Raw genomic sequence first — 22634 nt, forward strand, 5'->3', positions numbered from 1 at the left:
TCCCCCAAATATCCAACTGCACTGCAGCCAAGCAGCAATACCTCATTGCAAAACCGATCAAAAATTCCATATTTCTAAATGGTCCATGTTGGAGCTATAATCATTATACTACACAACCTAATAATTGTACAAATCACTAACGTAGTCGTTGTGAGTTAACAATCATGGGTACGGTTATGGCGCAGCGCACTAAAGTGAGACAATGAACAAATCACTCTGAGGCCAAGTGAAAAAAAATCATTTGATTGAAATTAATTAACTCCAGTTAACAAATGTATGCCTACAGTAACCTAAATGCTCCCTTGACAATGGCATATAGACATAATCAACACGTAAGATTGCCTTTTTAGTCTTTTTAGCGCTGTTTGCATAGTTTTGGTAAATCATACTTTCTTGGTTAAAAAGAAAGTTGCTGTTTAATTTAAACTGGTTGTGAAGTAAAGTCTAAAACAGATTTTGTATTCTTAATGTAGGCCTACAGTAATAGTGAAGACAATAGCCTACATATGTAGGCTACTGTATAAGTAAAGATAAGATTATAAAATATTGTGGATTGAGGATGACCTGAAGATTTGTACAAACGAGCTAATGTAGTCTGCTGTGCATCATTAGTTAAAACAGCAATGGTGTACATTTAATCCCATGAAGTTTTGTGCTGCTTTGTGCAAGTTTCTCATCAAAATAAGGGGCTATAGGCTGTCTATGGCAGCGTGGTACCATAGTCATATCTGACGCAAGAGAAGAGACAAGAGACAGAAGAGAATATTTCACATTAGCCCAGAGAGCTGTTTTATTCATTTATGTTTGAGGCAACCGGCTTTACACCCCCCAACAATAGATGGCGACGGTGCACTTCATTGACGTTGATTGCATTCTGCCACCTTACCCAGAAGAAACCAGAGCAGCTACAAAACTCTGTTGCCATGGTAGTATTACCTATTGGTACTGTAACCAGGCAGGTGAAATCGAGAAAATCCCAACATTGCTTTGATGTATAGTTTTTAATGTGTATGCTGAACAAAATGTGGATTTCTGTGATGCAGAACTAACAACAGATTAACGTTACCTTCAATCACTAGCTAAAAGATGGATCTTTAAGTTAGCACGAAAGGGTAACTACTTTTACCATGTTAGATGCTTGTACAGCAGCTAGCTTAAGTATAGAATATCTTAAGTATCTAAGTAGCTAGCTAAAGTATCTAGCTAGCTCTAGTTAGGACAGCTAACGCGTTCATTAATGATTAGTTCGCCGACAGAAAGTGGGAAAACAGAGTGAATGTGAGTCAAGTGTGTACTTGGCTAGCTGTCGAAAACCATGTTTAAAGATGAAACAATTGATGCCGTGGGTGTCGATTCACTGTGGAGGAAATCACATCAGTCTGCACAGGACTCGGTATGTTCACATGATGACAACAATGCCAATGGCAAGCATGAGTGTCACCATCATTTTGTGACGTGCTAGATAGAAAGGCTGGTTGACCATAATACATAATCAGTCTTGTTAGCTCCAAACTTCTATCATTTGACAATGATGGAGCCCACTGTGTACATGGGAACCTTCCCCTTCTAAAAGTATCGGTCTGAATTCATATTCTCAGAAGGCATAGCCTTGAATCTAGGAAAAGTCCAATTGTAAGCATGCATGTAACATAGCTAACAACATAATATATAAATGTAATAAGTCACCCACTCTCATTTGGGTTTCAGAGAGGATGTCAAACTCAACCACTACACACTGCGGATGCCCAAATACAGTCTCTGTCTGTGTCAGAAAGTGACACCCAGACTGACCCATTTGACCACCTCACGCAACTCCATGATTGTGACACACCAGAGTCCCCCGGGTTGATGGAGTTCCTCCATTGTGTTGAGGACATGGTTGTCAAAGAGTTGGAGAAAAATTCCAGGAGCCATGCATTTGATAGATTTGATGTGAATTGGGAAGATCAGAATGAAACGGTAGGAAAGATCAATGAGTCCTTCACAGGCTAAAATTTCACAAATGGCTTTGTAAGTTAATTCTCAATCCCCCAGTAACCATGTTGGAAGACCAGCTTTATTTCTTTCAACCTGGTCCTGGGTTTGGTTGCTAGATCATTGAGAGGGCTTGCAAAGCCTCTTAAAATGGTTACAAATGGGTTTCAATGCACAAGGCAAAATATATATTTTTTTTTAACTTGTTTTTACATGATGCTTGTAATGTATAGGTTTCATGCCTACATCGCCTTCAATATCCTGAAGCCCAGGAGAGGGGTCTGCATGTTACCAGTATATCCTGGAATTGCACAGGTTCGGTCATTGCATGTGCCTTCGGTCGGTAAGTTTGCTCTCTATTCAGGCTATACTGTGCTTTGCTGCTAAAAGTGTTATCATGGCGCAGAATTAAACTTGCCACTGTTAAAGATGTACTCATTATACACCATGCATCTCCAGAGTCAAAGAATATATATTGATGATGACAAAGTCTAGTGTAGAGATGACAACAATGTGCTTTTGCCACAGCATTGATGATGGAGACTGGATCACAGAAAGGTCTTTTATTTGTACCTGGAACCTGGATCGTAAAGGCCTCAACCCCAGGCGGCCTGACACAGTGATAGATGTGGCAAGGCCCGTCATGGCACTGTCATTTCACCCCTCCCGTCCCTCTCTCATTACTGGTATGTCGGTCAATTGAGTTATGCTAAAAACCGTTTGAACAATTTGTCTGCATACCTCTCCCCCTCAGTATGGAAGAGCTTTACTTAAAAAAATTACTTTCTAACTCGAAAATGTATAAATCAGTAATCTTATTCCTTTGTTAACATTCTGTCATTTGTTGCAGGGGGTCTTTACAGTGGAGAGGTTGTTATCTGGGACACAAGTCGGACACAGGACCTTGTATTGGCACAAACAGGAATGTCCGCCAACATTCATAGAGAGCCTGTCTATCAGGTATGTCCATTTTAGACAAAAGCTCTTCATAGACTAATTGGTGTATATTAAATTATTCACCAATTGTAGTCTAAACTACCTTTTTGAGTCATTTAAGGAAACTATTGAAGACCACCGTATTAAATCTTAATGTATTGGTCTAAATTGGTGTAAAAGCAGTGCATCTGTTTTTTCTGCAGGTTGGTTGGGTCCCGGGCCAGAAAAAAGGAGAACTTGTAGTTCTGAGTGCTGGCTCAGGGGGAAGGGTCCTGCTGTGGAGTGTGGATGCAGCAAAGGGGGAGCTGGTGCTCAGTGCAGGCTATGCCTTGGTCCGACAACAGGTGTCTCAAGGCCAAAGTCATCTCAGAAAGTGGATGTAGAGAAAGCAAATATAACATGTTTTAAAGGAGTATGTTCTTTGGCCCATTGGTAAACATAATTTGTCCTTCCATGTGACCCATAGGCCAAAGGAAGCAGCAATGTAGGTGTCACCTCTGTGGCCCTGTCTCCCTGGGACCCAGACATTTTCCTGGTTGGCTCAGAGGGCGGTTTGGTTCTTAAGTGTTCCTTCTCTGCCCAAACCCCTGCTGCCACACCTTCAAACTGCGAGAACATAGTACTACGAGCACCAGTCCAGTTTGCTTTTAACCAACAAGGAGGTCCCATCCATTCCTTACACTGCTCACCTTTCCATAGGTAAGGTGTCAATTGTCCTTGAGGTAATCTTTCCTAACTTGACTGTTCAAATGAAAATGGGTTGGGTTTTGGAAACGTGAGTAGGGCCTGTGCTCTTTCCTTCAAAATATATATACTTAATTCCTCCACTCAAATGTAAAAACACTGTATTCCCATTGGATTATGTATACAAGTCTGATCACTTAAGTCTTTGGTGTGCATTGAATATTAGGAATTTTTGTTTGTTTGTTGTCCATAACAATTGTTACACCTGTTGCTACACATTTTCACCCAAATAATATAAACATATATTAGATCTGAGTTTGTGAAGCTTTAATGATTGTGAATCTATAGTATTAACTGATATTCCCCCACCCTCTAAAGGAACCTGTTTTTGACGGGGGGCACAGATGGCATGGCCCATCTCCACTCTTTGCTCCAGGCTGAACCCCTTGCCTCGCTGCAGGTGTCAGAATCCTACGTGTTTGGTGTGCGCTGGTCCCCAACGAGGCCACTCATCTTTGCTGCAGCCACAGGACAAGGTAGTCCAATACAAACATAATCATTTATGGATGTATTCTGTTTAGATAACACTTTATACCAATACTTGATACACCTCTGCTGTAGTTTCGGAATTCTCACTTCTCCACTGTATCAAGCTCCAGGGCAATTTGCACATGCATGGCAGGGATTAAACAAGGACCAGGGACAAATGTTTGCTTTCAGATGAGAAAATGTTTTGCTTTTGGTCAGAATCTCCACTTCTAAGTTGTTATAGTTGTTTAGTGTTGATGTCCACAGTTCCTGGTAGCTGAGATATGGTACTTTGTAATGAGGCAAGGAAATAGTTTCTTGAGTCTGACCACTTTTCTTCTGCTGTGTTTTCTATAAGCGCCATTTGTATGTCACTTTGGATGAGAGCATCTGCTAAATGAATACATGTCAAATGTTAACTGTGATATGATTGGTAAATAGCCCATACATGAAATAGGATATATTTTTCCTTCTAGGTCTGGTGCAGATATTTGATTTGGGTAGGAGATCTTGGAAACCAGCAGCCACGATTGACCAGACCACAGCCGGCCAACCAGTCTACTGCCTGGAATTTAATACTCGGCAGACACACCTTCTGGCAGTTGGCAATGCAGATGGCAGTGTCAACATATGGCACCTGAGTACTAAACTAACAGAGCAGGGGCCAAGAGAGACTGCCAAGCTAGAGCAACTGGCAAATGAAGTGGCTGAATGAGGCACAAACTGCACCTTTAAAACAAGAACAGTAAATCACATCAGAGTTGGTGATAATTTGTGGTTCAGTATGTTTGTGTTGTATGTTAAAAACATTTGTTTCCCCATTGATCTGTTAAATGACACTTGTTACTTTTGTGTCAGTTATTAACACCATTATTTATTTAAGTAAGGAATGTAATATAGTTATCTTTGTAATAAAACCACACTGAATAAACCATTTCCAGTTATAACCAGTCGCGTTTATTAAAGCACTGCAGTTTATACGGTGATGTTACAGCATTACTGTGTCTATAAGGTTTCTTAAATCCAGCAAAGCACAAGCTAAATAACCACATTAAAATGCAGACTTAACCACTAAGCTATCATTGAAGCACAAAGAGTGAAATACTTGGATAAGTAGGTAGGTACTGAACTAAACTATATTCTAGTGTCAGATTCATGCAGTTTCAGCCGTGTATTTGTAATTGAGTGTGGGGGACAAACGCATCCCGATTAGTCACTGGCAGGCAAGGAAGGATCAATTGACAAAAAGTGAGCGGGTGAATTCAACAAAGTCGAAGGCCGATGGCATCTCACGCCCCTTGCTGTCTAGGAAGGGTTTCATGTGTGAGATGCAATAGTCCGCCTGTTCCTTGGTCAAGTTCTTAAAGTAGAAGGAAAAGAATAAATCATTATTGACATTTATGAACGCGTCTTATTCCACTGACTTTCATTTTACTTATGGACTATACTTGTGATAATGGAAGGATGCAAACGGTTGAAGTGATAAGGAATTGTGTGGGCATAGAAGGAGATAATAGAACAAGAAAGTTACCTGGTACAGCTCTTCCTTTGTGACAAAAGGTTTGTTTTCCGCACTGAGGGCTCGGAAGGCGCTCTCGATCTCCTCGCTGGATTTGACGTTTTCAGTTTCACGGCTAATCATGAAGGCCATATACTCCTGCAATGACACGTTGCCATCCCTGTACAGAAAAGGAAATAGTTTAGAGCCTAACCAAACAACATTTTCTGGTGCTCTTTCTAATAATTTTATATAATAATACAAAGGAACTTTTATGAGTTCATGTTGACCTGTTGGGATCCACTGTATCTAGTATGGACTCAAATTCTGGATCTGGCTCTCCCTCCTCCACCATGGGTAAGTCATATCCCAGGGAGCGAAGACATGATTTGAACTCCTGGTGGTTCAAACGGCCAGACTTCTCCTTGTCAAAGTGCCTGGGAGAAAAGGAGAAAAATTTACCAGAGTAAGGTCATTCGATTTCACTGACCCAGCTGCTATGTTCAAAATGACAAATCTCTGACAATAAATGATGGCTACTTACTTGAACATCATGCTGAACTCTTTCAGGGCCTCCTCTGTCACTCCAGTGGTGTTTCTACAAAGCAAATAAACACAATTAAATTAGGGAAAGAAATTGTGAAAACATTTCAGTGAATAGTCTTTTTTCTTCTTCAATAGTACTTTCATTGCATCTACCATGACAATCTACAGTTTCATAATGTCTATAGTACTGTAGCCGACAGTTCTTCCCTGAATGTTTGTTACACTAGATGCTTGCATGAGTGTCTCTCTGACCTGGCTTGGATCTGCTGCTCCAGGTTGTGCTGCATCCTCATGCCCAGCTGGTCCAGCTGGTCCCACTGCTGGGCCAGGCCCACTGTGCTGTGCTCAGTGTACTTGTTATCCAGGATCAGAGCCTCTTCCATGGCTGCCCCCAGGTCTTCTATTTTCTTCAGCTGGCTACGCATGGCCCTAATTTCCTGGTGCTTACGCTACACAGACATATATAACATGGAGCATTAAGCCTGATCGACAATGGAATCTACATTTTTGCCAAGTGGAGTACATAGAAATCCAGGCAAAATCTCAACGTATCCTCTGCAGAGTAGACAAGCTGTAATTTCCCTGTCTAGAATTTTGATTTAATGAAATATATGATGAATATTTATTAAATCACAATCTTACCTTGGTTGCCTCAAGTTGTGACTCCAAAGTTCCAGACTCTTCTACCATACATGACCTGCAAATACATTTGCATAAACACTAGTTAAAGGCAAAGATCATTTTTATTTAGACGCCATACAACAAGCTGCGGCCATCAATAAACTCAACCACACACACTCTTTTCCCATCTGGATGTGTGAATCCAACCATGGTCTGTGTCATGGTCATGGTCAATTAGCTCCTTGCATTAAAACTAGATTTGACCACAGCTAAACACACAAACCACAGGATTCCTACATTTCATTCAGTTAGTTTGTGCAATTACTGTAATGGTGTTTTACAAATTAAGTGGTGCTTTCCCACTGCACACCAGTGTCCCCTAACTTCCTTTTGGCCGGTAACACTAGTGGGCTTAATGTTTAATCCAGGGTGAAGGTTACAGGGAAAAGAAAAGGATTGATGTTGTAAAAAATAAATTAGAAGTCTAAAAGGTTTCTGTCCAGGTTCACCCACGTCCAACTGCCTATTTCTTGTTGCAGAAACCAAAGGCAGATACTTCTGCGGCCAAACACCACGGTTCAGAGTGGCAGTTGAGATGCGCCATCAGTTTACATCACAGAAGCTAACGTACACATGGTATTCCATGCTATGTTAAGACTACTGCAAACATGGCCCAATCTGTTCAAGAAGATGTCATTGGGTGCTACACTATGGTGACTGTTAGTTGAGAAAAACCATTGATGAACACACAACTTCGAAAATGGTGTGTTTTAGATTGGTGCATGAGGTCACACATGAAAGGGCGGGGGGGGGGGGGGGGGAGTAAGGAAGAATAGGGAAAAGGGAAAGAAAAACCTTCCAGAAAGATCATCACCGACTTCATACTGATAAACTTGGATAACTCGACGGTAGGCTATTCTAATTAGACAAGGAAGGGGGGGGGGGGGGGGAAGACAGAAGTCAAATCAAACAAAATTGAAGGGGAAGACAGACACAGGGAATTTATCGCATTATATTAGTTTACAGATATTGTATATCAAAAGAAATAGAAACAAAGGGCATAAAAAGGAAGGAAAGACAAAGTTTTTTTTTTTTTTTTTTTTTACATTTGTTATGTTTTTAACATTAATCTATAAGCTTTTGGTACCTTTTTGTTTTGTATAGCTCAAAATGTGCTATTCATAAATATGTCTTGCATTGAATGGTGTAGAGTGATGCCATTTCAATATTTTGAATCACAGACCTGATTGCAATATCTTAACAACACTGACTGTCAGATCCACACACGCACATACACTCGCAAACACATGAATATAGAAAAGTGATATTTACCCATCCAGAAGATACGTCCTGATTAAAGTGTTTCCAAGCATCATCGAGGTAGCAGTAAAGAGAAGGGGGAGGGAAAAAGAGACAAATGTTACACCAAGCAGGGGGCATTATGTCTACTGCTTTCTCTTGCTTAACACACACCCAGACTCTAGCACAGTAATCAAAAGCTGGGTGGATGGTAGTAACATACTCCCTCATGTCCATAAAATAAATAAATATATATATATGAGGACATTTGGCTTTGGACTCTGCTGTATTATGGCAGAAGAGTAGAGGTTGGTGCCAATTTTCCCTCTGTCTTTATAAGACGTTACCTGGTCTCCTGCAGCCACTGGTGGAATGCGTTGGCGTGTTGCGCAAACTCCTGACGCAGCTTGTCGTTCTCCTCCTGCCTCCTCTGCTCCTTCTGCAGCTCCAGCTCTCTTTCCTACAGAGAGGAGAGCATGAGAGAGGGAGACAACTTGTGATTAAAGATTGTTATTATTTATAACTTTTTGGCATTCAGTACCAATTTCAGTACAATTCACACATTTTACATGAAATTGTCTAATAGTAGTAGATATTTCCTGAAACCTTCACTGTCTAATTTCTTCCTGTTTTTTTTTCTCTCCTGACCTTGATAATCTTCTGAAGGTTCCTCCAGGTCTCCTCCAGGGCCTCCATAGTGAACCAGGTGTATGGGTTGGACACCACCTGGTAGCTTTTGATCTGTCGGTCCAGCTCGGCCAACTGGTTGAAGTCGGCCTGTGCTGAGCTGAGCGAGGAGCGGAAGGCCTCGTGGGCTTCACGGAGGGCCTTGATCTCCTCCAGAGAATTGCAGCGCACCGGGTCCGTCAGGTCCTCCTCTGCATTCTCAAACCAGCTGTTGAAAGCTGAGGCTTTCTTGGCAAAGGTAAGGAACAGGTCTTCCACCTTGGGGAAAGAGAAAGGTGGTGTAGGTAAGAATGTTCTTTATTTGGATGGGCAAATTACTTTTTTGTCCGATGACACTTCGTTCATACCTTCCGGAAGTGCTCCTGGGCCTCCAACAGCTTCTTCTTACGGGCTGTCGAGTTGGAGAGCAGATGGTTCCAACGCTTCATAAGGGCAGCGTGGCGTGCTTCAATAGCCTTGGACTGCACGTGCTTGGCAGCCAGCAGCTGATCCTTGAGGGCTGTGATGTTGGTGATGCCCTCCTGTTGGAAGGCCTGCAAGCCTGCATCAAATGTCTCCTGTTGATGTCCAGAAGAGAATAATGATGAACAACAAGAAAGTAAGAATGTCATCCCTCGTAGACCCACAGAGGATAAACAACTGTTACCATATTTTATGTAGATGAAATTCCAAATTGACTTTGAAGTTTTTTGTTCTCAGGATTGCTTTATTAAACCAATTAGAAAGTAACCAGTAAACCAGAGTTACTGCTTGTGACAAATGGCACGTTCAGTCAAGAGTTTCCCAAATTAAGGCAATCGTGTACCTGTTTGGTAAGGAGGGTCTGTACAGAGGACAGGTCCCTGCCATAGTCATCAGTCTTCAGGCTGTTCTCCTTCTCCCCTAGAGACAAACATCAAGTAGTCAGTGACAACGTTACCTGTGTTCAGTTTGAACTTTTAATAAATCAAGATATCAAATGTGTTAGGGTTACCACTGAAGCTATCTGTGACCTGCCGTCTAAGGACAGAATGTTTAAAGACTGTAATATGTATACATGTAAATACATTGTCTATAATAATAACAACAATTGGGGTGTTTTCATGAAAATCTTGATGAAAGCGCTCACCGATCCAGGACTCCACCACATCAGCTTTCCAGTTAAACTGCAGGAAAGCTGAGTTCTCATCCAGCTTGGCCTTCCTTTGGGCCGCCGCTCCCTCCAGCTCAGTCACTTTGCTTCTCAGAGCCTTCATCTTGGCACTAATGTTGTCCACATGGTGGTTATTCTATCGGAAAGACACACATGCAAGTAAGTAACATTTTGGGCTATAGATTTTTCTGGGATAATTTCTAAAAGAAATTCACATTTGCTGTTAAATATGTCTCAAAGCTAGATGTGCATTTGTCCCTACTGTACCTTGTTGATGAGTTCATCCCCATTAGAGCACACATCGTTCACCCTATCCCTGTGCACGGTGAAGTCGGTCTCAAATGCTTCATGCTTCTTCAACAGGCCCTGGAGAGAATGACAGAACAACGGATTCTATTCAAAGTTATCTATATAAACTGGCCAGTGAATGTAGGAAGCAAATCAAGAATAATTTAGAAAAATAAATCCAAGACATTTTGCGGTCTATGACTTATGAACTACATACCTGCACAGCAGCCAGCGTATCCCCATAGTCTTCACTTCCTACCAAGTTCAATTTCTCGTTAATCCAGGCTTCCTCTTCTTCTACATTCGCCACAAACTGCTGGTATTCCAGCGATTCCTCCAACCTCTGTCCTCTGTAATAGACACCAATATTAACATTCATCAGCCTATCCTATACCATAAATTCAAACATGCACAGGTGGTTAATATTTACACAACATGGTTAATGTTTCATTATTAAACCATCCTAGTTATAGCTATTCCTGTGTGTGTACACAGTAGTCATAGTGTCCTGTCTTACCTAGCTGAAGCAAAGTCCTTTAACTCCTTCCAATGGTCCACAAACTGAGCTAGCCTCTGCTGGATTTCCTCCTGGCCAATGGTGTTGTCATCAGACAGCTTCTTCCCTGTATCCAGCACAGACTACCGATGGAGAGGGAAAAAAAAGACAAATTAGACTGCAAAGCCTATACACAAAAAAAATCTTAGTGTTTAGCATCTATTGCTTTCCAATGTTAATTAACATGCAAATGTTAATTCTATGTAAATGCATATCCCTGACTCAGAACTCAGTAGACATTTCAATATATTGAATGCTTTAATATACGTGTGTATTTACTGTTTACATAATTGTAGTTTTCTCCACAATCTTTCTTACCTGAATGGCCGGCTCATGGGCCCCCAACTCAGCCTCCAGCCTCTTGTGCTTCTTCCTCAGATTCTGCACTCCAGTCAAATCACGTCCATAGTCCTCCGAACTTACTAGCAATTTCTTCTCTCTGGGGTCAGATGGACACCAAGAGTTTGTTAAGATATTGTTAAGGGCACATTTGCACCCTTCCCTGGGTTAAATATTACACGTTGAAGGTTTCTTACTTGATCCAAGACTCTTCGTCATCCAGGTCCCTGAAGAACTGGTGCAGGCGGTGCGACTCGTTCAGCTTGGCGCGGCGTCCAGCTGCCATGCTCTTGATCTTGGTGAAGCGGACATTGACGGCGTCACGCTTGTCCTTTACTTGTGTGGTGTCAAAGGCGTTGCTGCCCATCAGGCTATCAGCCTGGCCGTTCAGGTCCTTTAAGCGATCCTGAGGGAGGAGAAGTAAGGTGGTGAGCATCTGAGGCTAATTGTAAATGCAGGTGATGGCAGATTGAACATTCTTAAAATCCAAAAGACCAATCTGTCTGACCCACATTCCAAGGCCTATGAATTGTTTTAACATGTACGATGTGCATGTTTTCCTGTTTTGTTTTCATGCACTAAAACTAATCTGGTACAGTGAGGATTCATTACTTCATGGGCAGATATGTCTGCTTCCAGAAGCTGATGTTTTTTCAGCAAGTTGTTGACCGAAGCCAGATCCTTGCCATAATCCTCAGATGCAAGAAGGGCCTCCACCTACAGAACAAAAGCATTTAGAAGATGGAAGGTTCAGAAGTCATATGTTTACATCTTTCTACATCTGTAGTTTGATTTATGTAAACTTTAAAGGAATTATTCATTTTTTACCTCAGAGAGCCAGAAGTCAAAGTCCTTGATACCAGTATTGAAGTTCTGCTGCTTGTTAGCCTCCTTCAGCTTCTGACTCTTCTCTGCTGACTTGTTCACCAGGAACTGCCACTGCTCGTCCAGTGCATTAAGGCGTACCTGGGGGTACACACACTTGTTAGGTTGTCTGTTTTCAGTTCCAGGAATAATAGTAATTCATCATCCATTTCAGATGCTGTTTGTGATAAGCAGGATAAATATACAAATTGACCCATTTACGTGCAACGAAAGGACTAATGGATAGATCACCTTGACAGCATCCTCACTTCCGGCGCAGGCGCCTCTCTGGATGAGGGCGTTGCCTGTGTCAATGACCCCCCGGATACGGTCTGCATTGGCATGCAGTTCCGCCTCAAAGGCCTGGTGTTTCTGATGCTTGCTCTGATAGCAAGGAGCAAAATTGGAAGGTAAAGAGAGAGCACATGAGAATGTGAGAACTACGGAGGAAAATTGAGTGAGTGAGCTGTTGGGGTGGATCAGTCTCCTAGGATTTATAAGTGTGTCGTTGTATTAAGTTTACATGTTTTATTTCCATTCAGTTACTTCAATGGAAGTCTTATTTGGTTTAATGAAAGAATGTTGATTGTTGAAAATACTAAACTTCCCAATTGCCAGAAATACAAAAACACTTTTTCAGCTCAAAGAAATTGTATGCCAATAATCTGGTATGGTATGCCATATTTTCTACTTGAAAGTATACAACTATTAACTTATCTACAAGACTAAAACAGATGTGTGCAGTCTCCAATTGTTTGTATGTATGAACACAAGGAAGAAAAAGAGGTAAAGTTGAAACACCACCATAACTTGACAGGACAATATGTTGGCGTCTACAAACATAAGACACCAGTGGCAGACAAAAAGTGGAGGGACAAAGGACCATGTCTGTGACAAAAGAATGCGCTTGTAACACTCAAAAGGAAAAGAGGGTCTTTTTCAAGTCGTTCCACAACGTGCACACACCCTATGAGAGATATGAGACACCTACAGTGCCCTCCAAAAGTATTGGAACAGTGAGGCGAATTCCTTTATTTTTGCTGTAGACTGAAAACATTTGGGCTTGACATCAAATAATGAACGTGAGACCAGAGATCAACGTTTCAGCTTTTATTTCCAGGTATTTACATCAGGATCTGATGCACAACTAAGAAAATATCACATTTTGTTTGAATCCACCCATTTGTCATGTGATCAAAAGTATTGGAACAGATATACTTAAAACATATTTAAGTGAATAAGACTTAATATTTAGTTGCAAATCCTTTGCTTTCAATAACTGCAGCAAGTCTGTGACCCATTGACGTCACCAAACTTTTGCATTCTTCCTTTTTGATGCTTTCCCAGGCTTTCACTGCAGCCTCTTTCAGTTGTTGTTTGTTTTGTGGGGTTCCTCCCTTCAGTCTCCTCTTAAGCAGGTAAAATGCATGCTCTATAGGGTTTAAGTCTGGAGATTGACTTGGCCAGTCTAATACCTTCCATTTCTTGCCCCTGATGAACTCCTTTGTTGTTTTGGCAGTGTGTTTTGGGTCGTTATCTTGCTGCATGATGAAGGCTCTGCCAATCAGTTTGGTTGCATCTTTCCTTAAATTGGCAGACAAAATGTTTCTGTAGACTTCCGAGTTCATTTTGCTGCTGCCATCATGTGTTACATCCTCAATGAAGATTAATGAGCCCGTCCCAGAAGAAGCCATGCAAGCCCAAGCCATGACATTACCTCCACCGTGTTTCACAGATGAGCTTGTGTGTTTGGGATCATGAGCAGTTCCTTTCTTTCTCCAAACTTTAGCCTTTCCATCACTTTGGTAAAAGTTAATCTTTGTCTCATCAGTCCATAAAACTTTGTCCCAGAATTTTTGAGGTTCATCTCTGTACTTTTTGGCAAATTCCAGCCTGGCCTTCCTATTCTTCTTGCTAATGAGTGGTTTGCATCTTCTGGTGTAGCCCTTGTACTTTTGTTCATGAAGTCTTCTGCGAACAGTAGATAGTGATACCTTCACTCCTGCCATCTGGAGGTTGTTGCTGATCTCACTAACAGTTGTTTTAGGGTCTTTCTTTACAGCTCTCACAATGTTTCTGTCATCAACTGCTGATGTTTTCCTTGGTCTACCTGTTCGACGTCTGTTACTTAGTACACCAGTAGTTTTCTTCTTCTTCAGGACATTCCAAATGGTTGTACTGGCTATGGCCAATGTTTCTGCAATGGCTCTGATTGATTTTCCATCTTCTCTAAGACTCACAATTGCTTGTTTTTCACCCAAAGACAGCGCTCTGGTTTTCATGTTGTTTTCACCTCTGAATACAGTCTGCATAGACAAAACCTATCTTACCCAATCTGAACCTGAGTGTAGACATTCAGTGGTATTTATTGATTGAATAATGTATGTAATAGGACACACCTGGGCAACAAAACACACCTGTCAGTCACATGTTCCAATACTTTTGCTCACGTGACAAATGGGTGGGTTCGAACAAAAAGGTGATATTTTCTAATTTGTGCATCAGATCCTGATGTAAATACCTGGAAATAAAAGCTGAAACGTTGATCTCTGGTTTCACATTCATCGTTTGATGTCAAGCCCAAATGTTTTCAGTCTACAGCAAAAATAAAGGAATTGGCCTCACTGTTCCAATACTTTTGGAGGGCACTGTATGTACCACGCATGTACCACGCACACCTATGGTGTCTATGATATTTCTTCTATAGCTTACTTGTAAAAACACTACTGGAGGCAGACAGACGTGTTGCAAAAGCATCTTCCTTCACAAAAATGCGCTACTAGCTTTTTTACTAAAGGCATAAGCAATAAAGCAAAGCATTTTGCGGTGCCCTCAGTCTCATTCTCTCTCAGGTGCAGCATTAAATATGGACAGTGTAACCCCTAAGATTAATTACAAATGTAATCATGTTTGATGATAAAAATGTATTAGCAACAATAACAAGGACCAAAATGTTAATGTTTAAATAAATACAACTCAAGATCGATTCTCAAAATGACAAAAAGCACAAAAAAAAAAGATGTGCACTTTTTCTGTGGAGCGAGTCTGAAGATGACCCTGACAATGGAGAAAATAAACAAATAAATAGAAGGATGGAAGCCACACCCAGGTCCAAAGAAGGGACATTTGCTGAACAACACAACACAACTTAAACTACACACAAAATGTGCTTTTTACGCAAGATGGAGACAAATAAACCAAAATAAAATGTAAAAAAAGAACATGAAAAGCCGGCATGAATGAATACACACTAGGATGAACTTTTTTTTTTTTTTTTGACTATAGCATGTCTACACACAAGGCAAAGACGAGGACATGTGAACAAGAGTGACCTACTGCAATGTTAGTTCAACTGACACACTACATAACTTACCAGCAGTTTGGACAGCTATAAACAGAGACAATAAAAGAACAGAGAGAGATTCAGTCTCAGACATAGGGGTGGGGACTTGGTCCGGTTAAAGGATGGGGTAACATCATTCATTATTGACAAGGGAAAAACAAGACATTGACCTTCCAGTATTAAATCCTCACAAATAAGATGCAACATTGTGCTGCCTACCCCCAAACACAAGGAGCATTTTGCACATTAAGGTCAAGTAACAAATTATAAAAAATGTCAAATATTGGAAGTGAAAGACCAGGAGGAAAGCCTCAAAAGAAGAGCGGAAGTTGTCCCTCATCATTGCCAAAGGTCAGATGTATGTGTCATTGGTTAAACATGTGGTTGAAGATATGGCCCTCAGAGACATGCAGGATAAGCAGTTTTCATTTCTCAGTCTCATGGCAAAATCTGGAGATCTGTATATATGCCACTATGAGGTCTATAGATTGGACCTCCACATCAGTTTTAGCTTGATGCCTACCTGGATGTTGGTGGGATCTTTATAAGATTCGTCCGTGGCGGTCTGCAGCTTCTCACTGATCCAGGCCTCGATCTCGTCCACATCCCTGCTGAACTGCTGCAGGGTCTGTGACTCACCCAGCTTGGAACGCTTCTCAATCATCTGAGCCTTCAGACGGCGCCACCTATGGGTCAAATCAGTGTTAGGCCACACAGATCCACGTCGAGAAATGAACACAAGCACGCACACTACAACAATATGAACAGCAGTGACTGACCTATCCAGAACCTCATTCCGGCGGTTGAAGATCTCAGGTTTGGCGTAGTGGTCAGCTCCAACCAGCTGGTCGGCGAAGGACTGCAGCGCTGCTATCTTCTCCTCCTATCGAGCAGAAAAGAAGACACAATATGTAAACAGTACCATTGTTACAATCAAATGAGCTTGATATTAAAAGTATCTAGATGTGTTAAAGTATTTCACCAGCGAACCTGCACATTGATGGCCTTGTCAAAGTCCTCGTGTTTCTTGATGAGGGCCTCCACACTGTCCAGGGAGTCTCCCTTGTCGTCACTGGCCAGGAAAGCCTCGCGGGCAGCCATCCAGTTCTCCGCCTGCTCACAGTCCCTGTTGAACAGCTGAGATATGGGGGGAGGTCATGAATTGACTGGGCCTTTGCTGCATATCTGTTTCACACGTGTGTCATAAAAGATGGGTCTGATTGAATAAATGATTGTAAATGGTATTTACTGCGTTCTGAGCGAAAATGGTACGTTTTATGCATTGATTAATCACCTGGAGCTCCAGGCACTGGTCCAGCATCATGCGCCGCTGCACCCAGGCCTTTTCCAGGTCAGCACGCTCACGGTCCAGAGCCTCCAGCTTCTGCTGGATCTCTGGGCTGGCGTAGTGTCCCCGCGCCAGCAGCTGCTGGCCAAACTGCTCGAAGGCTTGGAAGGTGCCAGCCCGGGCATCAATCTCGGTACGATGTTCCTGGAAGAAGGGAGGTGGGAGAAAGAGTGAGATGGAGGAACAATAGCCTTAGAGAGCAAGAAGTAGAAGACTGTCCAATAGCTATTGAGTAGCACCCCCAAAAGCTTCATCGAGTTGGTGCACATCTATGAGTTGTGTATTATGCATATATGTGCATAAATACCTGGTGTCTCTCCAGCAAGGCCTCGGCTCCGGTCACATCCTTAGCCAGCTCCTCAGATGACACCAGGCCACGGATGCCATTGATCCAGGACATCAAGTCTCTGTTAACCGAAAATATCCATTAGGCTTTAGTCTTTCTTTGGTCCTTCAGTCTTTCCTCCTGTCCTTTATCCATTCACTCCGTCCTTACCTAAAGTCGGAGAGGAACCGCTGCAGGTCATGGGAATTTCCCAGCTTGTCTTTGCGCTGGTCAGCGCGACCCACAAGGCTGCTCCAGGCGGTGTTCAGCTCGGTGCACTTCTCCTGGATGTCATCTACCGCTTCGGGGTGGGATTGGATCAAACGCTCCGCCGTTTCCCCCAAGGAGTTTACCTGGACAATGGGGGAGAGGCAGCGAGTTATCAGTCAAGTCAATCAAGATTAGACTAATAGTATTTGGAGATCTGGTTGGTGACCAGACGTGTATTACCAAGGTTTCTGTAAGAAACAGGTTTAAAGGGAACATTGGGTGTTTTGAGAGGGAATGTGTGTTTGGGAGTATGTGAGAGGTCATGTCCTATTTCACCTTATCTCCAAGGGCAGCCAGGTCTCTCTCAAAGCCCTCATGCTTGCGCTGCAGGGCCTGAACACTGGCCAGGTCATGGCCATAGTTGTCAGTGTTAAGGGCTTGGTTTTTCTCCTCGATCCACTCCTTAGTCTCATCCGCATCCCTTGAAAGAAACGGAGCAATGAATGAACGTCTATCTATTAAGTACTGAGAGACGATTTTGGGTTGTTCCATTGTTCCAGTCTTGATTGGTGCTGGCTGTTATACTACTAGTATCTATTTAATATTACAATTGGAGTTAAAAGTCAATAACTACTTGTTTCCAAGAGTTCATTGAGAGTATTTGGACAGCGTGCATTTGTGTTTGTGTGTGTGTTTGTACCTATGAAACCTCTGCACTTCATGAGCACTCCCGAGCATATTGCTTCTGTCCTCAGCCAGCTGCTGCAAAGACCTCCAGCGGTTGTTCAGTTCCTAAAACAAGCCAGCAAATAAAGGTTTTCAGACTAAAAAAGATCTTCAGTAAAGCTTGAGGAGGGCCTTCAACTTTTTGTAAATCTTCCTTTTTCAGTGCTCAAATAATAAATATATATATATATTGAAAGGGAATTTTGAAAATCAAAAGTGTGTGTAAGACACATTAAATCCATTAAATATTTGTATTTCATGAATGAATTAGAAGAATGAATGCATTATTATGTCAATTAAATTTAGATTTAGGGTTTATCTTGATTACACAATTCAGTCTGTATAATTTACAATGCTGGTTTCTTTTGTGTACTTGATAGAGAAACAGACAATATTTGGATGACGATGAAGACAATAACGACACAAACTGAGAGGAACAACTAGGTGTGTCAGGCAGGAAGCTGGATGCATGGTTATGACAATACACAGGATGGAGAACTAACAAACAGTCATACTGCAGCACCGTCTGGCCGAGGCAACCAGAGCAGGCCGTTCACAGTAGAATCACCATGAGATGAGGGGGTTAGACTCCCAAACAACATACAGATGCAAGGAACTGGCGGGTGAGAAGGGAAGGGAAAGAGGTTCTTTTAAATCTTACCTTAATAGTATTAAAGTTAGCAGTCGTTTGAACAGCCATTCGTACATTCTACAATAAAAAGTGTAAAAAACAAAACAAAAACCCAAAACAAATCCAGAACAACATGGAGGAGAAGGAAGGAAGGAGTGGGTTGGGGACAAAAACAAAAATCACAAGAGTCAAGACCACAACCAAACACAGCGGAGTGTAAAGACTTCCCCCATGTCTTTACATTTCCCAAGAGACAGTTAGCAGCACCATCACTCTGATTAAAGACCACCAGATTGCAAATAATGCCCATAATTGTGCATGTAGTGGATACTAGACCTTTAAACATACTAAAGAAAAGTGTCCACTCAGAGCTTTCTGTATTTTGTAAAATTAAGTTATATAAAGAGTTATGTTAATTGTTGTACATTTACATTTAGCAGACGCTCTTATCCAGTGCGACTTACAGTAAAGTAAAGGGACATTCCCCTTGAAGCAAGTAGGGTGAAGTGCCTTGCCCAAGGACACAACATCATTTGGCACGGCTGGGAATCGAACTCGCAACCTTTAGATTGCTAGCCCGACTCCCTCACCGTTCAGCCATCTGACTCCCGTTGTAATGATTATGATTAAGTGCACCCCTCAAATGCAGCATCTGCATGCACAGGTACAATGCCACATCAAGATTGACAATATAGCACAAACATGTGTGTGCTATCGAATCTTTTGCATTTGAACCTTTAACACCCCAACCAGACAAGAGGAAAACAAAAGCTGAATATGGACAGATTCAACAAAGAAATGGTTTTCTCCACACAGCATGTTAATGTTATGATTTTACCTTCCACGGAGAGGCATTCTTGGAATCGGCTTCGTCCTGTGAGAATGAAAAGGTTTGAGATTTAGCACAACGATTGCATGTTGTATAAAACAAGATAACTCAACCCAGTAACATGGACAGAAAAACTCCCTCTGGCCCCTTTGTAACAAAATACAGAGCTTCCTTCTATCAGTTCAGAAGACACAGGTCTCTTTTGGTGTCAACACACCAAAAGAAACAGGTAGTGTCTATACAAGGAACGGCAAATGGGGACCCAAATAAGCATGCAATAGTGAAAGGAGTCTTACTTTGCCAGGAGTTGAGCCCAACATCTCCTGTTGCTGGAGAGAGAAACAAACTTTGTCTTAGTCTGTCAAATTCTGGTTCATCTTTCATTAAAACTTTTTATATGATATTTGATATTGGGAAATGTATAGGGTGTAGAACAATCTGTCATCAGAACATATCATTTCATCACCCATCACGCAACTCCACAAAAGGCTGTAAGGCTTACGTAGACTATAGTTGTTAAGGCATTTCTGAAAAATGCATTTTGTGCATCCATTTATGCCAGTTCATATGACAATAACCAAACAAAGTGTGGGATACCCAAAGATCTGGAGTGTTACCTGGGCCTGCACCATGGGTGCCTCCTCTGCCATGAGCCCTTCAGACTCCAGCTCAGACGCCACCTTATTGATGTCCCTCAGGCGAGACTCGTTGGCCTTCAGGTCCTAATGGCCAGGGAAGAATATAACGGAAAGCAAATTACACTTACAGTTCAGGAGTGGAACAACAGAGTACAGGAAATGGACAGGTTAAACATTTGTATAAATGCAGCCTTTAAAGCATAGCCTGCAAAAATAATCTGGTAAACATCTATTATGAATTAATTCAGGATTTGTTTTTAAAACTTTATTAGTTTGTCTACAGCAGAGCACATTTGTGAAGGTGTTTCTGTATCACCTAAAGGAAGCATAAGACATTTTCAAAAGGACAACTTTGTTCTGTTACCTTCTGGAAGTCGTCAAACTTTTTCTGCAGCACCTCCACCTGTTCCAGGTCGGAGCCCACCTCCTCGTTGGTGAGGGCGCCCTCTTTCTCGTTGATCCACTGCTGCAGCTCGTTGGCCTCTCTGAACAGCATGAACTTCTTGCAGCTCTTCTCCAGCATGTCCTTGCGCTTCTCACCCAACTCCATGAGAGTGCCGTACCTTTGGGAGGAGGAGACAGCAGCTTGTGTTAAAATCCCTTGTTTAAATGCAAAATGTGAGGGAAAAGGAACTATAACAATGCCTAAAGATGGTTGATGCAGGACTTGCAGAAGGTACCACTGGAATGGCAGAAGGCTGGATAATAGCAACAATTCTGTATTTGGCATAACTTAATTTCATGCATCGTAACAACCTACACCTCAATTGTAACTCACACCATCCAATCACAGACAGGCATTGGACAAGAGAGGAAGGAATGGGAGGGAAACAATGCTTCTATCCCACAACGGAATAGAAGAGATGACCAATGGCATGAGAGAGAAACGAGAAATTCACAAGGGACTTAATAGGAGAATGGGGTACTGTGAAAAAAGTGTCACGGGTGGCACTTCCTTGGTATGACGCGTTGCTTCACAATCACAACATCGAGAGGGGCTGTCCTACTCACAGTTCCTCCACCTGCTTCATGCGTACAGACACGCTGCACGTCTCCTTGGTGACCAGCCTGCACAGTGGCAGGGAGATCACGCAGTGACATACACAGGTGTTAGTAGTTAAAGAGACAGAAAAGAAAGGGGGAAGCCCATTAGTGACAGAAGAGAACTTAGGGAGAAAGGTCTTTGATTAGAAGTATTAGTTAGAGCAGACACTTGCTATAAGGGGGCCCAGCTTCAGTATTAAGAGTGTGTTGGTTTTTCTTACTGGTTCTCAATCTGATCCTGACGCAGAGCAATGCTGCCCTGCTCATCCAGAAGGTTTTCCCTGGAAGAGGACTGGGTGGGATCCAGCTTCTTGACATAGGCAGCAGGGACAAAGCCCTGCCGGTCGTTGACCTCCACCTTCCACCAGTCCTACAGAAAAGAGACGCAAGAAAATACAATTGAAACATTCAACTATAAAAGGCAGGAATCTCAGTCTGTCTGTGTGTTTATGGCTTGATTCTCTTGAGAATTGTCATTATATGGTTTAGTTGTTAGGCTGCGTAGTTTCGTTAGCATAACTAATTGGTCTATTTATATGAACACGTTATATCAACACGTTTGCCACCATGTTGAGCTGCATTAAGTAATGGAGCCATGGATCTTGTGAGACGTCAACAGGCACTGCACTAGTAAAAGAAAGAATGACGAAGGTAGACAGGGCTAGTCCGCACTGTGTTTTTTTCTCTTAGATTCATCAAAAGGCTGTTCACAATGGCCTAAACATCCAATCAGGCAGATTGATGTGCCATACCTTGTTGGTGCTGTTGAGGAGAGTGAGGATGTCTCCCTTCTTCATGGTGACCTCACGGGGGCTCTTCTCCTGGTAGTCATACAGAGCCAGGACCAGTTCCTTTCCAGTCTCATCATCAGTAGGTGCCACTTGTTGCTGTAGATTAGAATAATACAACGTTTTTCAGATAACAATAAGATTAAGTATTCAAATCACATAAAATGGCAATCCAAAAATGTATACAGCACATTCTCCGTTGCAGAGTAGTAACACAAAAAATACTTTGATCCCTAGAAGTCTTCAAGGTAGGGAAAATATTCCTGGAAAGATTATAGATCAATGCAGAAAACAGAATAATTGGACATTTAAGGATAGAAAGTTGTATTTACCCTGCAAGACTGGGCCTGCTCCTTCAGACCCTGGATGCTGCTACCGTAGGCACTCAGGTCAGACATCAGCGCCTCGTGTTTCTTAAGCAAGGCCTTGAGGGACAAAAAGTTCGGATGTTTTTCAGAACATGCATCCTACATGACTAAATGATACACAGACATGATACACTCGTTTCTCTTCACCTCGGCAGAGTCCTCATCCTTGCCGTAGTCGGGGCTTCCGACGATGGGCTCCTTCTCCCTCATCCAAGACTCGGCCTCATTGGCATCAGCAAAGTACTGCTGGGCCTGCAGGGAGTCCTCCAGATCCTGCCTGCGCTGGAAGGCCTTGCCTTTAAGGGTTTCCCACCGGCCATTCAGCTCCCCTAACTTTACCTTGACCTCTTCTCCTGCAAAGTGACCTGGGGGTACCAGAGAAATGTGTGAGTATGGAGTATGTTTGTTTACTACCTATGATAACAGCTATAA

The 22634-nt window shown here is 42.2% G+C and overlaps 2 protein-coding genes across 6 annotated transcripts in view; one reads left to right on the forward strand and one right to left on the reverse strand.

Annotated features, from left to right (window-relative positions):
* Positions 1–890: 890 nt before the first annotated feature.
* Positions 891–5139, forward strand: dync2i2 (dynein 2 intermediate chain 2). The gene is made up of 9 exons (XM_047045922.1): positions 891–1393; positions 1708–1959; positions 2208–2317; positions 2503–2660; positions 2825–2934; positions 3114–3254; positions 3377–3609; positions 3973–4130; positions 4599–5139. Exons 1-9 carry the CDS (start codon positions 1316–1318, stop codon positions 4835–4837), a joined length of 1479 nt encoding a protein of 492 aa, XP_046901878.1. The 5' UTR covers positions 891–1315; the 3' UTR covers positions 4838–5139.
* sptan1 (spectrin alpha, non-erythrocytic 1) overlaps positions 5057–22634 on the reverse strand; it is a 31688-nt gene continuing 14110 nt past the window's right edge. For 2 of the 5 annotated variants that reach the window (XM_047045917.1, XM_047045918.1), the window contains exons 18-55: positions 22350–22567; positions 22167–22259; positions 21799–21933; positions 21268–21416; positions 20367–20565; positions 19982–20086; positions 19661–19693; positions 19374–19409; positions 18566–18613; positions 17879–17970; positions 17515–17659; positions 17140–17321; positions 16951–17050; positions 16590–16787; positions 16286–16432; positions 16075–16178; positions 15819–15981; positions 15326–15340; positions 12205–12336; positions 11917–12054; positions 11701–11805; positions 11286–11494; positions 11068–11188; positions 10711–10832; positions 10411–10543; positions 10173–10271; positions 9882–10041; positions 9579–9655; positions 9121–9330; positions 8735–9031; positions 8434–8546; positions 8120–8137; positions 6809–6863; positions 6419–6615; positions 6165–6218; positions 5911–6057; positions 5654–5801; positions 5057–5482 (exon numbers count right to left, since the gene is read on the reverse strand). In XM_047045917.1, the coding sequence (XP_046901873.1) occupies positions 5357–5482; positions 5654–5801; positions 5911–6057; positions 6165–6218; positions 6419–6615; positions 6809–6863; positions 8120–8137; positions 8434–8546; positions 8735–9031; positions 9121–9330; positions 9579–9655; positions 9882–10041; positions 10173–10271; positions 10411–10543; positions 10711–10832; positions 11068–11188; positions 11286–11494; positions 11701–11805; positions 11917–12054; positions 12205–12336; positions 15326–15340; positions 15819–15981; positions 16075–16178; positions 16286–16432; positions 16590–16787; positions 16951–17050; positions 17140–17321; positions 17515–17659; positions 17879–17970; positions 18566–18613; positions 19374–19409; positions 19661–19693; positions 19982–20086; positions 20367–20565; positions 21268–21416; positions 21799–21933; positions 22167–22259; positions 22350–22567 (4823 nt within the window). In that variant the 3' untranslated portion in view covers positions 5057–5356. Of the gene's footprint in view, positions 5483–5653; positions 5802–5910; positions 6058–6164; positions 6219–6418; positions 6616–6808; positions 6864–8119; positions 8138–8433; positions 8547–8734; positions 9032–9120; positions 9331–9578; positions 9656–9881; positions 10042–10172; positions 10272–10410; positions 10544–10710; positions 10833–11067; positions 11189–11285; positions 11495–11700; positions 11806–11916; positions 12055–12204; positions 12337–15325; positions 15341–15818; positions 15982–16074; positions 16179–16285; positions 16433–16589; positions 16788–16950; positions 17051–17139; positions 17322–17514; positions 17660–17878; positions 17971–18565; positions 18614–19373; positions 19410–19660; positions 19694–19981; positions 20087–20366; positions 20566–21013; positions 21071–21267; positions 21417–21798; positions 21934–22166; positions 22260–22349; positions 22568–22634 lie in introns of all 5 variants that reach the window. The other 3 variants (XM_047045921.1, XM_047045920.1, XM_047045919.1) reach the window with 3 other exon arrangements.

This window comes from Hypomesus transpacificus, chromosome 22, assembly GCF_021917145.1.
Source record: "Hypomesus transpacificus isolate Combined female chromosome 22, fHypTra1, whole genome shotgun sequence".
Classification (NCBI taxonomy): domain Eukaryota; kingdom Metazoa; phylum Chordata; class Actinopteri; order Osmeriformes; family Osmeridae; genus Hypomesus; species Hypomesus transpacificus.

Coding starts and splice junctions, on each gene's coding strand:
- dync2i2 (XM_047045922.1), top strand. CDS start 1,316: ATGTTTAAAGATGAAACAATTGATGCCGTGGGTGTCGATTCACTGTGG. Junction 2,661..2,824: donor CCGTCCCTCTCTCATTACTG/GTATGTCGGTCA, acceptor CATTTGTTGCAG/GGGGTCTTTACAGTGGAGAG. Junction 2,935..3,113: donor ATAGAGAGCCTGTCTATCAG/GTATGTCCATTT, acceptor TTTTTTCTGCAG/GTTGGTTGGGTCCCGGGCCA.